General features: G+C 41.4%; 1 protein-coding gene across 11 annotated transcripts in view; it reads right to left on the reverse strand.

Annotated features, from left to right (window-relative positions):
* Positions 1-479: 479 nt before the first annotated feature.
* Pcbp2 (poly(rC) binding protein 2) overlaps positions 480-15,538 on the reverse strand; it is a 29,620-nt gene continuing 14,561 nt past the window's right edge. For 5 of the 11 annotated variants that reach the window (XM_048363268.1, XM_048363301.1, XM_048363294.1 and 2 more), the window contains 6 exons: positions 15,302-15,343; positions 13,950-14,022; positions 13,408-13,446; positions 12,424-12,479; positions 10,540-10,709; positions 480-880 (listed from right to left, as the gene is read on the reverse strand). In XM_048363268.1, coding sequence (XP_048219225.1) covers positions 844-880; positions 10,540-10,709; positions 12,424-12,479; positions 13,408-13,446; positions 13,950-14,022; positions 15,302-15,343 — 417 coding nt within the window. In that variant the 3' untranslated portion in view covers positions 480-843. The remainder of the gene's footprint in view (positions 881-10,539; positions 10,710-12,423; positions 12,480-13,407; positions 13,447-13,949; positions 14,023-15,301; positions 15,344-15,538) is intronic. The other 6 variants (XM_048363287.1, XM_048363308.1, XM_048363279.1 and 3 more) reach the window with 2 other exon arrangements.

A 15,538-nucleotide genomic window follows, 5' to 3' on the forward strand; every position in this document is an offset into this window, starting at 1 on the left:
TATGGTAGGAGGCATACTGCTACATGATTTTAGTAGATCCTAAATAGTTCTAGAGAAAAGACTGCAGATGTACCATCAGAAGAACAGGACACTTAAGTTTTAAAAGTATGCAGATGTAAACAAAGGGACAGACATTCCCAAGAAGCTGAGTTCTGGTCAGATAGCAATGTCATACACATAGTCTCTTCCATGGTCACAGTAACACCTGCCAGTTACGTCCTAGGAAAGTTAGAATCCTTAATCCTCCACAAACTTTGTAAGGGCCACCAACATACTGGTTTATGGAAAAAGAGGATTAAGGACCAATAAAAAATATGGAGTGGTAGAACAGATGAAAATAACTTAATCAGAAGTCTTCTATTCAAAACCCAGTTTGGGTCTTGGGAGGAATTAAAAGGTACAAAAATAACAGCAAGACAACAGGAATCAAACCCACATGAATCACTGTGGCATCCAGTTTCTATTCACAAAGAAAAAGCTCCAGTCCATCTTTTAATATTTTTTTGAAAAATTCCTGACATTACAGAACTAAACTGAAATGTATTAATATTCCACTCTTACATTTTCCATGACAAACAAAAATTCATGAGCCAAAAAAAAACCCACGAAAAAAAAGGGGGAAGCTTATAAAACTAAATATGATCTCAGCATTAACAGCTGAACAGAGAAAGGAATTAAAACGCTTTAATTAAAAAATCACGAGTGGATGATAAAGTGTGTAGAAACTGAAAATTTACAAACTATTTAAAACCTGGAATCGCTGACTGTTCAGAAACTACACAGATGGATCATGGGTGGTGGAGGTGAACAGCAGAAAGGGATTATGGATGAGTCTGCATTGTTCTAGCTGCTCCCCATGCCACCCGTCTCCGAGGAAAGCCTGGAACACAGAAACAAACAAGAACTCCATGTTAGTTTTACCAGTGCCTAGTGGCACCTTACCTCTGGAACATAAGCTTAGACTGGTGAAATATGAAGTAGTATACACCCAGTATTTCAAAACCAGTATCCAAATAGTTTAACCACTGCAATCTAAGCTTACTGAAGCACCTTTCTAACACTGACCCTCAAGCTATATTTTTCACAATATGTGATTTCTACAAAAGGCCACTCACTAAAGTCAGCTACAGGAGGGTGCAAAAGCGCAAAGCAAAGTTTCCCCTTATCTCATTTTACCTCTTCACCGAATGGTTAATAGAAAATAGAAGTGAAAGCAAAATTTATCTAGAAATAGACTCAAGATTGTGATACTTATCAAGTCCAAAGTTCTCATTCTACAACAGCCTTGGGCAACTAACAATTTCAAATGTGAAGGGATGTTAAGAGTGAATAGCAAATTAAATAACAATGGGTCATACATTCAATTTTTTAAAAAAAATAGATTTCAGAAGATTATGGTTCACTTCCCTACTTCATTTTTTGCTCTCCAGCGCTTAGATGCTCAGACATAACAATACCCTCAGCCCCTTAGCTCACTTGAGCTCAGGGCCATGATGCCGTCTCTACGGCTCTTCAGTTCAAGGATAGCACTTTACCATTTGAGGCACATGCTACTGGTTTTCTGGTGTTTAATTAGAGATAAGAGTCTCCCAGACTTTTCTGTCCAGGCTGGCTTTGAACCATGATCCTCAGATCTCAGCCTCCTGAGTAGGTAGGACTACAGGCGGGAGCCACTGGCACCTGGCTTTTAGATTACTCTTAAAACTCATAAATCTATAGCTGTCCTGTAAAGCAAAGTTTTCCCCCCACCTAACATGGCTACAATTCTGTCACTTGACCAGAGGTCACCTATTTTTTGGTGCTGTACAAAGGCTTGAACTCTATAGGCCAGTGTTCTCCCTCAGTTTTCCCCAACCCACTCATGGCTGGAGCTCTACCACATGAGCCACACTTGTACTCCTAGCTGGTTGCTCATATGAGAGTTTCACAGGGGCTGGGAATATGGCTTAGTGGTACAGGGCTTGTCTTGCAGGCATGAATCCCTGGGTTGATTCCTCAGAACCACATACACAGAAAAGGCCAGGAGTGGCCTGGTGGCTCAAGTGGTAGAGTACTAGCTTTGAGCAAAAGGAAGCCAGGTATAGTGCTCAGGCCCTGAGCCCAAGCCCCAGGACTGGCCAAAAAAAAAAAAGTCTCACAGATCTGTCTGGCCTGATTGGCTCTCAAGTAGCTAGGCTAGCATGCTAGGCATAATCTTAGAACTCAACTCAGTTGAGCTTTGAGGTAAAGTTCATTTAGGTATTTAGTATACTTCACTGATAAAAGATAGCCACCGGGGCTGGGGATATGGCCTAGTGGCAAGAGTGCTTGCCTCTTATACATGAGGCCCTGGGTTCGATTCCTCAGCACCACGTATACAGAAAATGGCCAGAAGTGGCGCTGTGGCTCAAGTGGCAGAGTGCTAGCCTTGAGCATAAAAGAAGCCAGGGACAGTGCTCAGGCCCTGAGTTCACGGCCTAGGACTGGAAAAAAAAAAAAAAGATAGCCACCAAGATCTAGCCTCCCATTTTGAACAGAACTAAATGTGCAATATAGCCTCAATTTTAACTTATTTCATAAAAATTTCAACTGGCACTATTTCTGGGTATCTATTAATAAAGTATAGAAACTATCACTCACCAACTGTTTCTTTTCACAAAAATGTAAGCCAAAAGTAGTCGGGGGAAAAAGGGCCAGAGAACTCCAACTACTCTTAAAACTGGCTTTTCCTATCTAAGACCATAATATCCTAAATGTACCTGAACTGTGTGAGATCTTGCAAGCTAATAAACAGGGTCAAATGCTTGCTTAAGCTAAAGTGGAACTATGGTTCAAATGGTAGAACTCTGGCCTTGAGAAAAAGAGTGCAACAGTAGAGCCCAGGCCCTGAGTTTAAGACCCAAAATTGGTGTACACACACGCGCACACAAGCAAAGAACATAAAAGGGAGTCAGGCACCAGTGGCTCATAACTGTAACATAAGCTACTCAGGATGCTGTGATCTGACAACAGTAGTTCAAAGCCAGTCAGGGTGGAAAGTCTGTGAGACTCTTATCTCTAATTAGAAAACAGGAAGTAGTGTGGCTCAAAGTGGTAGATCACAAGCCTTGATCAAAAAACTCAAGGATAAGGCCCAGGCCAAGTTCAAAACCAAGACCCGCCCCCCCCAAAAAAAGGAGGGGAGAGATATGAAGCTACAAGCACAGCATTTTGTGAGCACAGGCACAGCTCTCGATATCTAGTGAGAAAATAAGTGTAGGAAGCAGGGAGACTGGGAAGGATATAGATTCTTGATGATTTCAAAATAGGATGATCTAGGGAAAGGTGTTTTGGATGAAAGGGTTCACTGGGAACTGGACGTTCAATAGAGTACTTGTCTATATCTACTTAAGATTTTTTTTTTTGCCAGTCCTGGGGCTTGAACTCGGGGCCTGAGCATTCTCCCTGGCTTCCTTTTGCTCAAAGCTAGCACTCTGCCAACTTGAGCCACAGCGCCACTTCTGGCCTTTTCTACACATGCGGTGATGAGGAATCGAACCTAGGGCTTCGTTCACGTATATGAGGCAAGCACTCTTGCCATATTCCCAGCCCCAAGATATTTTAATGGCAGAGTAAAAACAGATAAAAATGAAAATCCAAACAGAAATATGTCAGAAGGAAACTCTTAGATTTGGACCAGATGGGGGAGCTCCAAACTTTTATGAAAATACATAATACCTGTGGAGGAGGTTATAGTAGTCATTAGTGCTTGAATATCTCTGGGTTACTTCTCAGTGATTCATCCTTAAGGAATATTCATTAGGTTAAAAGGTCTTCCAGCCAGATGCCAGTGGCTCACACCCAATTCTAGTTACTTAGGAGGCTGAGATCTGAGAATCATGGTTCAAAGCCAGCCTGGTCAAGAATGTCTGTGACGGGCTGGGGATATAGCCTAGCGGCAAGAGTGCCAGCCTCGGATACACGAGGCCCTAGGTTCGATTCCCCAGCACCACATATACAGAAAATGGCCAGAAGCGGCGCTGTGGCTCAAGTGGCAGAGTGCTAGCCTTGAGCGGGAAGAAGCCAGGGACAGTGCTCAGGCCCTGAGTCCAAGGCCCAGGACTGGCAAAAAAAAAAAAAAAAAAGAATGTCTGTGACCTTTTTTTTTTCCTTTGGCCTGTCCTGGGGATTTTTGGGGCTTGAAATCAGGGCCTGAGCACTGTCCATGGCTTCCTTTTGCTCAAGGCTAGCACTCTACCAACTCGAACCACAGTGCCACTTCTGGCTTTTTCTGTATATGTGGTGCTGAGGAATCGAACCCAGGGCTTCATGTATAGGAGGCAAGCACTCTTGCCACTAGGCCATATTCCCAGCCGCCCCCACCCCCCCCACGTGAGACTCTCATATGGCAAGAGCTCCAGCCATGAGTGGGTTGGGGAAAACTGAGGGAGAACACTGGCCCATAGAGGTCAAACCTTTGTACAGCACACCAAAAAGTAGGCAAGCACTCTACTGCTAAGCCACATTCCAAGCCCTTTCTAAAACTCTGATCTCCAACAGGAAGTGGCACTGTGGCTCAAGTGGTAGAGAGCTAGCCTTGGACAAAAAAGCTCAGGGACAGTCCCCAGGCCCCTGAATTCAAGCCCTACAACTGATGAGGAGGGAAAAAGTGTCTCTAATTAGTAACTAGATAAACTATCTAGCCCCTAGGTAAATGATAACCTGTTAAGTCTTAAATAGTTTATACAAAGGGGGAGGTGGATCACTTGATGTAAGTAGGACATATAAAGTGTTAAGTTTAAGCCTTGAATACTTCATTCAAAATTGAAGTGTATTAATAGTGACTCAATAAACCTAATCTTGGATAAAGGAAAAATACCATCAAATAATATAGTGAACAACAGCTAGGTTATTATTTTTCTTTTCTTCCCTTTTAAATGTTAGCAAAAGGGGTGGGAAAAGGTAGGAGGAAATCTTTATGCTGAGTTTTCTCTACTGCCTGGGAAGAAGTTTATAGTTTCTGTATCCTGGCAAAATACTTGGTTGCAGTCAGGCATGGTGTTTACATGTCTGTAAATCCCAGCTACTCCAGAGGATGCAGGACTAGAGTTCCACAGACTAAAGTTTCAAATAAAAGGAGCTGGGAGCTGATGCCTCATGCCTCTAATCCTAGCAGCTCAGAAGGCTGAGATCTGAGAAATGCGGTTCAAAGCCGGCCTGGCAGGGAAGCCCATGAGACTTATCACTAGTAAAATACCAAAAAGCAGAAGTGGAGCTGTAGCTCAAGAAATAGAGCACCAGCCTTGAGCAAAACAGCTAAGGACAGTGCCTAGTTCTCTAACAGGTCAGGCGCACATACACAAAAGGCCTAACTTCACAGAGCTTGGGTCAGGTTTGATGACATGGGCTCAATCACTTATATGGGTAAAAATATGAATGGGAGGAAAAAAAATATGTGTCACTACATATGTAGCACCTTAAACTTTTCTAACAGTCATGGGAAGAAAACACAGAACCTTACAAATACTCAAGTGTACCTCCAGCCCATGGTAACAGAACAGCTCCTCTTGGAATAAGAAAATGGACAAGTGGCTGGGGATGTGGCTCAGTAGAATGCCCAGTATAAAAAGAGAAAAAATAGGGCTGGGGATATAGCCTAGTGGCAAGAGTGCCTGCCTCGGATACACGAGGCCCTAGGTTCAATTCCCCAGCACCACATATACAGAAAACGGCCAGAAGCGGCGCTGTGGCTCAAGTGGCAGAGTGCTAGCCTTGAGCGGGAAGAAGCCAGGGACAGTGCTCAGGCCCTGAGTCCAAGGCCCGGGACTGGCCAAAAAAAAAGAGAAAAAATAATCAGGGGGGTAAAGTACACTGAGTAAACAAAGAATGAATGATTAATTTTGGCTAGTCTCTTACATGATCTATAAATTTAAGTTCTTTTGAGACCTACTATTTTCTTGTTACTAGGTTTTATCCCTAAGGTTCCTTCGAATCTAATCATGTGACTTCCTACTCATAACAGTGTTGCTGGAGAGGGGAGAATAGGAAACAATAGAAGGATGGATAAAGGAACTTGGCTGACTAATCAAGAGTTGATTTAGGATTACTGAACATCTCACCATGTTGTTGGGCAATGTCATAAGTTGGTTGTTGAAGAACTTTCTAATATCATAGAACAAATGGTAATGCTAAAAATCAGAGAAAAGGACACAAAAGCTGTTAACTCTGACTTACTACCCAACCTTGCCCTTTAATATGGATAAAGAATTAAGTTCTTTGTGAGTGTCTTGATAATAGAGTCTCAACAGTAACCACTCAGGAAAATAGCGTGGAAGGATACCTTTGTTAACCTGATGCTGATAGCAAGGTAAGGAACCTGAGAAACTGTTCTCTGAGTTTCTTACCAATTATGAAGGACCTCCAGCAGCAAAAGTGCCAAAGACCCTGCTCTCTTCATGGGAATATTACAAAGCCTTATAAAATTAATCTGGGATACAAAAAAAGGCCCAAGTTGTAGACTTCCAAGTTGACTAGCCACAGATCACAAGCTCCCACCCTTTGACCCATCACAGTACACGGCGAACTAAGATTACTGTGCCAACTTTATTATAGCTAGAAACACAAATCTGGCCAAGAGGCCTGATAGCTTAACCATTAAATAATTTAAAAAATAAAATAAAGGTTAATGGAGAAGCTTTTATTCATTAACACAGAGCCTAACACATCATTATATTGCAAGGCAGAATAAAGCTACAAAAAAGGTAACAGAGAAAGAATAAGAAATGTGGCTGTAAAGATTTCAACAAGACTCTGAAACAGGCACTCAGCTGAAATGGCCTAAACCTAAACAAAGATTACCATTTCCCCACCCACCCACCCAATTACCCCACCCCAAAGTAGTAAAAAGAAAGCGATCACAAGCTCACAATAGATTGGTGTCACTAATATTAACAAAGAAAAACAAAATGAACCAAAATACACTTGAGGAGGTGCCTCAAGATATGCAATCAGTAGGGGGAAAATCTCTGTTTTTCGCCTTTCAGTTTGTTAGTTACACATGGCACAGCAGAGCTGGTGGTGGTGGTAGCTGAAGCCCCGGAACCCTTAGCAGCAGACACAACATTTAGAGCCAGGAGAGGGATGGGTTTCATGCCAAGCAGACTGGAGACACAAGGGGCGGTCGGAAGAGGGTTGGGGAGGCTGGAGGGTGCGTCGGAGGTCCCCGCTGTGGCGAGCGAGGGGGTGGTGGTGGAGGAGGAAGAAGAAGAAGGGGTGGAGGGTTGAGAGAGGTTGATGCTGAGGTGATCAGGGATCGTGACGGAGGCTGCCTGGGAGGAGGGTTTAGCGTTTTCTAAACTGTAACAGAGGAAAAAAGGAACAAAAAGAAGGGTGGGTGGAAGGGAAGACCACAATAGGGAAAAAGTACAGGACAAAAACCTCTTCAGTCATATCAGTAAATGTCTTTGGTTGCCAATTAGGAAGATCTACTATAAAACATGTGACCATGTCCCAACCCTCCAAATACTACTTGTTGGCCAGATTTGCATTCTATAGTTCTATTTCAAACTGCTTCAATGAAGAAATAGCTGACAGACTGGGAAAAGAATCATACAGCACACTTACTGCCAAATATGTTAACACATTGGCCCAACCCCCCCAAGTCATGAAGCAATGGTTTCAGGTAAAATAAAAAAAGGGGGGGGGAGGGGAGTACACAACCACCAAACAAGGATGAAATGCTTCATTTAAGTCAAGGATTAACTTCCCATTCTAATAGAAAACAATTATCAAACAATTACTTGGGAAGCTTTGCGTATTATAATGCATAATTTCATTTTTAATTTTTTGAGTCAATGTACCCCAGGATAGCCTAGAACTTGAGATTTTCCTGTTTCAACCTTCTGTGCACTGGGATTACAGACATGACCAGCATGCCTAGCTTCAAATTTTAAAAGTAAAACAAATTCTGTAGTTATTAACATTAGAAACCTACTTACAGCAATAAACCAAAACATTACCACGGAATGGGGCTGTGGTCCAAAGTCAGTCAATGCTAACACAAAATTTCTAAGAATATTGCATTTTCAAAGAAAAATGTTAAGAACTGAAGTGTAGATAACAAAACTGAGAATGCTTTTCTAGTAGGAGTTAGGAGGGAATTAATTTAAGTCTGTTTGCTTCGAATGACCATATCACTAATGTTGACTACACAGAACTGTAAAAACTCAAAACATTCACAAAATAATGCTGCTTCTATTTCTAAAATAAGCTCCAAATAATAGCAATGGTTGACATCTCCCAACTGCCTGTATGTGTTTAAGCCAGAATTCCAGAGATTTGCTGAGATTTGCTCAGAAAACCTGCCCAAAAAGACACTGCAAAGGCAGGAAAGACTCCTCTTAAGACTCTTATTTATCTTGTTCAGAGTAGCTGCAATCTATTAAGGAGAGGACACATTATTCAAGTATAAAGAAAGACCCTAAATAGTACCAAAAAACTCAAGAAGCCAGCAGGAATCTTAGAATCCAGTAATGAAAGCTAATATGTAAATACTTCTTGCTTACTAGTATTAATAAAAAACATGCTTTTGTATTCAATCTGCACAAGATGAAAAAGTAGAGTGAGTTTTGTTTTGGCTTTCAAAATGTTAAGAAGTTTGAATCCAAATCCATAGCTTGGAAAATGTCACTGTTTTCAATAGGATAGAACTTAATAGACAGCTATTCAATAAACGTAATCCTGCAAAGAATGATGACTTGAAGTAGAGAAGTTCTGCATCCATAAAATGAAACCACTGATCAACTATAACAAAGAACAACCAGTAGTAAGCAGATCATATTTGAACCATCTGATATACTCAGGGCAAGCCTAGACAATGCAGAAGATGACAATTTCTAGATTCTAAAAACATGATATTTAGACCACATAAAACTTCCCAGCTAAAACCAGTAACAAATTTTTGCAAGCTCCCTCTGTGATAAAGCTTGATACATTTTAACCTAATAATTAAAGACTTCCTTGATATGCTTGGCAGCCAAGTAGAGTAGCTTAGTAGTTGAAAATAAGGCAAATCAAGAGGAAAGTTTCTGCATGAAGCCAGTAGTAACTCAAGGAATGGAAACAGAAGGCAAAGCCAGGACTACTACTGGGGCATTGAAATTTTCAACTATGGATTTAAGATCATGACAAAGATTTATGATCATTACAAGCGTGATAAGAACAGACTTCACTAAGCTGGGAACCAATGGCTCATGCCTGTAATCCTAGCTACTCAGGAAGCTGAGATCTGAGGATCAGTTTGAAGCCAGCCTGGGCAGGAAAGTCTGAGACTCTTAATCTCCAGCTGAATCACAGAAAAAGCTGAAAGTATGATGTGGCTCCTCAAGTGGTAGAGTGCTAGCCTTAAGCAAAAGGAGCAGAGGGACAGAGCCTAGATCTAGAGTTCAAGCATCAGCATAATAGGAATAAAAGAACAGACTTCATATTTATCAAATTTCTCTCTTGTATTAGATTTTAGGAACTTTTAAGAGGAATAGTCTAAATACATCCAAGAAAGATAAATGAGAAAGCCAACACTCTCCATGAAAGAAATAACTAGGATGGTTGGGAATGGTTTGCTAACATTAGTTCAAAGTTCAAAGAGTCAACACTGGTAGCTCATGCCTGTAATTCTAGCTAATCAGGTGGGTGAGATATGAGGACCAAGGTTTGAGGCCAGACTGCACAGAAAAGACTATCTCCAACTAACCACTAAAAAGACAGAGTGGAGCTGTGACTTAAGCAGTAGAATGCCAGCCCTGAACAAAAACCTAAGCAAGAAAATGAAGCCGAGTTCAAACACTGGTACACACCAAAGAAGTATCATTAAAAACCAGGAATGTGACTTTAGCACATGAGCTAAGAAAGAAGTGTAAACATTCTGTAGAAAGCTAGTCTCACTATGATTAGTTGTTTTTACTATTCTTTTTCATGTAATAACACTAGCTATATAGGGAATAAGGGAAAACAGAGCCCCTGAAAGTCATTAAGGGATGAAGAGGAAAGAATGAGAAAAATAAGTCTAGTATATATTTTGGGAACAGTCCCATACCTGCCACTTTTTCTCACAAGTTCTGAACAGTTCTGAACAGTTAGAAATCTAGACAAATGGAGGTTTGTAGTATAAATAGTGATGGCTGCCTCCAAGAAACTGCTTTGATGTCTCATTATTCCACTACTCTTACTTCAGTTAAAGTGCTTTGGACTCAAAGACAAGTATAAGGAATATTGGTATACAGACATGCAAAACAAGAGAAAAACATCTATTTAACAGTATGGCTGTTCTAAACAGAACACTGTGCTATTAGTACTGTCCCACACCATCAAAAGCCAAATGCAAACAAATCTATGCTACCCCATTTAAACTTTCTGGAGTCTCGATATTTTTTTTGTCTTATAAGAGATGGAAAAAAGTAGAGTTTGAGTTTTAAAAACCTTTTCCCATCTTTACCCATCCCAAGTAGTACCATATTTAATAATATAATGTAACATTCCCAAATACACACCTTTGGTATTAATAAAGAAAAGGCAGGGCAACCTTACCTGACATTGATTAGATACTGAGCCAGGCTAATGCTGGCAGCAGATCCAGTGATGGTGACCTGCCTATCAGTAGATCCTTCCACTGGGTTCGCAATTTTGATCTGCGCCCCAGACATCTGACGGATCTCATTGATTTTGGCGCCCTGACGCCCGATTATGCATCCAATCAACTTAAAGGGGGAGAAAAAAAAAGAAAAGGCATACCACATTAAGTTGTTTGTATAGCCAGGTGTAAGAATTCCATCCCATCCATTTTCTAGTTTTATGTCTCATAAGGCAATGTAAACTAGTACCTGCATCTTAAACTCTTTAATCATGCATTCCTGGTTAAAAAACACTTGAATTAAAGGTCCCATTTCAACTTCCAACCCATCCTCGCCTTTGATTAGTACAGATTAGAACCCACACCAAACAGTTTTGTCTCGAATCTAAAAGCTTATCAAGGGCTGGTAATATGGCCTAGTGCCAAGAGTGCTTGCCTCATATACATGAAACATGAAGCACAGGTTCGATACCTCAGCACCACATATAAGAAAAGACCAGAAGCGGCGCTGTGGCTCATGTTTGCAGAGTGCTAGCCTTGAGCAAAGAGAAGCCAGGACAGTGCTAAGGCCCTGAGTTCAAGCTCCAAGACTGGCCAAAATAAGTAAATAAATAAAATAAAATAAAATAAAAGCTTATTAATATTAAGGGGCTGGGAATTTGGCTTAGTGGTAGAGTGCTTGCCTCACTTGCATGAAGCCCTGGGTTCAATTCCTCAGTACCACATAAACAGAAAAGGCCACAAGTGGTTCAAGTGCTAAGGTTAAGTGCTAGCCTTGAGCAAAAGAAACTCAGGGATAGTACCCAGGCCCTGAGTTCAAGCCCCAGGAATGGGAGGGAAAGAAAAGGGAAAGGAAAGGAAAAAGGGAAAGGGGAAGGAAAGGAAAGGAAGAGAGCTTCAGATTCTACAAGAAACAGGCAAACAAACAAATTTATATGTATAGTCTGTCATTCTAGCTCCTCAGGAGCCTGAAATCTGAGGATCATGATTCAAAGCCAGCCTGGTCAGAAAAGTCCATGAGACTCTTATCTCCAATTAACCACCAAAAACCAGAGGTGGTGCAGTAGCTCAAAGTAGGAGAGTGCTAACCTTGAGTGAAAAACTCAAGAGACAGTGCCCAGGCCCCGAGTTCAAGCCCCACAACTGATTAAACAAAACAAAAAAATTACGTAAAATGATTTTCCTCTCTCCTACCTCATAATAACTCTATTAAGTGTATTCAGAATTTTGTGTACTTAAAAAAAAAAGTATCTAAGTACTGGTGACTCAAACCTTTATTTAATCCTAGCTGCTCAGGGGGCTGCAATCAGTCAGATCACAGTTTGAAGCCAGCCCAAGCAGAGAAATTTGTGAGCCTTTCATCTGCAAATAACCACAAAAAAACAGCTAGAAGTAGAGCTGTGGCTCAACTGGGAGGGCACTACCCTTGAGCAAAAAAGCTCAGGGCGGGCTGGGGATATAGCCTAGTGGCAAGAGTGCCTGCCTCGGATACACGAGGCCCTAGGTTCGATTCCCCAGCACCACATATACAGAAAACGGCCAGAAGCGGCGCTGTGGCTCAAGTGGCAGAGTGCTAGCCTTGAGCGGGAAGAAGCCAGGGACGGTGCTCCGGCCCTGAGTCCAAGGCCCAGGACTGGCCAAAAAAAAAAAAAGCTCAGGGCACCCAGCACCCAGACCCAAGTTCAAGCCTCAGGAGAGGCACAAAAATGAAAAAGAAAATTGTTACCTTAAAAAAACATCCTCATTCATGTTCTGGAGTTTAAAAGCAGAATACTTATTATACTCTTTTTAAACCAATTGTTCCACTTTTCACCCCATGCATCCCAAATGATGATACTTACATCATTTGGAATGGTGAGTTCATGAGAAGTAGTCTGAGCAGATGCATCCAAACCTGCTAAAAGACAGAAGAAAGCAATAAAGCTCAATGCACAGAATTCAAACTTACATTGATTTGCACATTAAACTAACAGAAGAAAATAAACTGGAAACCCAGCATTGGCTGTTGGGATTCATCAACTAACTTGGAAGCCTCCAAAGAGGAAGGAGGGGGAGAGGGGTGTAGAAATAACTCTGGAATGTATCTCTTCTGTACACTCAGAAGAGCTGATTTCATGCCATTTCCTGCAAAGCCCAGTCTATTAGGGATAGGGAGATAGAAGCAAGGGAGCATAATATCCTCAAATAGTATCAAAATCTAAACATCTAGTCCTTTTGAACTTCTACCCCTTTTCTGCTTTGGGTTTCCTAATGTTATTTTCCAATTTATCTCACCCAACACTCACTAGCATCAGTGCCAATATCATGTCTGTTATTGGGTACCATGGACTTTTTGGCACACATGCAGTGTTGCTTTAATTATACCTGTATCAGATTAAAACCCTCTAACCTCTATCCTCCTAACCTAACTTAAAGGTCAGATAGAATGAAATGGCAGTCAGGTTAAGGGGAGTTTATTTCTCCAGGTTTATTCCCTATCTCTTTGACTCAATTTATTCTGCCTTTTGTTTAGTTCTCCAAAGAAAAAACAACAACAGAAAAAAAAATCCCATCAGCAAACACCCATACCCATCTACAATGACACCTAAACTGGACCAAGTCAGCTGGCTAACTCATAGTCCTAATCCTGCTCTCAACTCTACTTTAGAAGGGGTTGGCCAGATCCATCAAGGGACCCTCAGGGGCACCAGGCCCACCCCTTTGCTCTCTCAGCTCCTCTCTGCCATGTGTCTGATGCTGGTATGATTCATGGGCAGTGAAACAAGACTCCCACCAGTTTATTAATATAACAGTAGAATACTACAGATTTTTTTTTTAATCATTACCCCAATAGCCTTTCACCTCTGGAGAGCTGGATTCAATGCCTGTTAAGATACAAGTGAAAATGAGTTTGGTGGTCTCATCCTAACCCTATCGGACAAGTTATTCCTTATACAGAAAAAAAAAAAAAGCCCAAAAACAAAACAAAATCAAAACAAAAAAACACTACACAATTTGGCACAAATGGATTGTCTCTACCCAAGTCTTGTGAATAGCTGGTGGAGAGAAAGGGGGTGCTGATCAGATCAAGGGGGCAGCCTCACAATGTATTGCAATAAATATCAGCCTACCCTTTGCCTGACAAGCATCCCCAGACCTCACCCCAAACCTTCCAGGGCCCTTTTTTCTTTTAGAGTAACTCAACCCAAATGAAAACCACGTTAACAAACACATTACCTCCTTGGGTTTAGCCATAGACAAGCCAAGGTTAAACCAGCAGGATGCTGGATAACGAAGTTTGTTTTAAACAGTTGTCAAATTGAGACCTTGGGACTGGTCTCTTGTCTTGCACTACACCTTACAGAAATAAACACTGAGGTATCCATACCACTGAATCCGGTGTTGCCATGCGTCATGGGAAAATGAGACTGTTGCATTGCCAATTGGTGCAGCTTGGTCAACTGCAGGAAAGAAACAGGAGAGGCCAGCATTAGAAGAACAGCCAAGGCTCAAGCACATCCAAATGTGAAAATGGAGCTCTGATTCCCAAAATTATCCCTACTACTATAAGTATAACCCAGGTGGGTAAGGAAGTGCTTTATCATACAATATTGAGAACCAGCAGAGTATGAAGGGTAAAGGTCGTAAATAGAAAGCATGTCAGTTTAAGAGAACAAATGCATTTTGGATACGTGAAAAGGAAAGCAACAGCATATCCCAACAACCATCCCCTGTGGGCTATTTAATGAAGGTGTTTGCAGCCATTGCAACAGTTGTCCCCAGGGACAAGCACAGACAGGCCAGGTAAACAAACTGTGCAGTGGTGCTAGGGAAAACACACCATGCAGGGGTCCACCAGTATTGGGGAAAAGGAAGGTAATGGGGGGAGGGGGCAGGGAGACTTCAAGGAAGAAAAAGGTTGAGAAATCAAACTGGGCTTAGTCTATAACACCAACTTTCACAACTATTTTTCTTTACATGCTGTCCTCCCTGAGTTGGGCATGGTGGTACAGGCCTATCTGAGCACCCAGTAGGCATCAGTAAGTAGAATGATTAAGCTCAAGGCCACCCTGGCCTACATAACTGATACCCGTGTAAAAACAAATAAGGGGAGGGGAACTAGCCCTGTCCTGGCTGATACAAACAAAAATAATCCTTTTTAAGGTCTACTTCACCCCTCCTGGGTCCTACCACTAACCAAGAGCCAAACTCAACTTTCCATGTCTAATGCTCAGCACCTGAAAAGGTTAAAGATAAAGGCAAAGTACAGAAAGAAATGCCCTTAAAACAAATATCAGTACTTTTTTTTTTATAAGAGTTTTTACTGGTAAGGAATTCCAATGTTCCACTTCCTATACTTTAAGGACAAAAACCCAACCTTCCCAGTCCCTCCTACCCCAAAACTCTATTCCTTGAAGAATCTTCCCAAATAACAAACAACAGAATACCAAAGAACATTTCTTTCAGACGAGCAAACTTAACAAAAAGAGAAAGCAGCTAATAATACTCTGCTGGATTATAATTTCCAGGGATTAAACATCAAAAGTAAACAAGGTGCTACTGTGTCCTGGTTAAAAATTCATCATTTCAAGGAACAAAGTGCGTGGTTTACATTGTGAAGTAACGACTTAAATTCTGTGAATGTTTAAGACCCAATTCACTTCTGGCTACTTGGGAGAAAGAAGACAATTTTGGATGGATAAGGAATTTTTCAAAACAAGAAGTAAAAACAAAACTTACATCTGGCTGTGGAATGGCATACTGTCCTTGAATGGTATAGGCCTACAAAGGAGGAAAACAGTTCCTATTAAAAACCAATCACGGACAGCCACCCAGTGCAGGGAAAGACAGATTTCTACTAGCCAGGAAGCCAGAATTGAACTATAGAATGGGGAGGCCAGGGAATGAGGCAGTAGATGGAATTTCACAAACACAGACTGTGCTGTCCTTCTTTGCATCCTAATATAATGACTTTAT

Source organism: Perognathus longimembris, chromosome 1 (assembly GCF_023159225.1).
Source record: "Perognathus longimembris pacificus isolate PPM17 chromosome 1, ASM2315922v1, whole genome shotgun sequence".
In the NCBI taxonomy this organism is placed as follows: domain Eukaryota; kingdom Metazoa; phylum Chordata; class Mammalia; order Rodentia; family Heteromyidae; genus Perognathus; species Perognathus longimembris.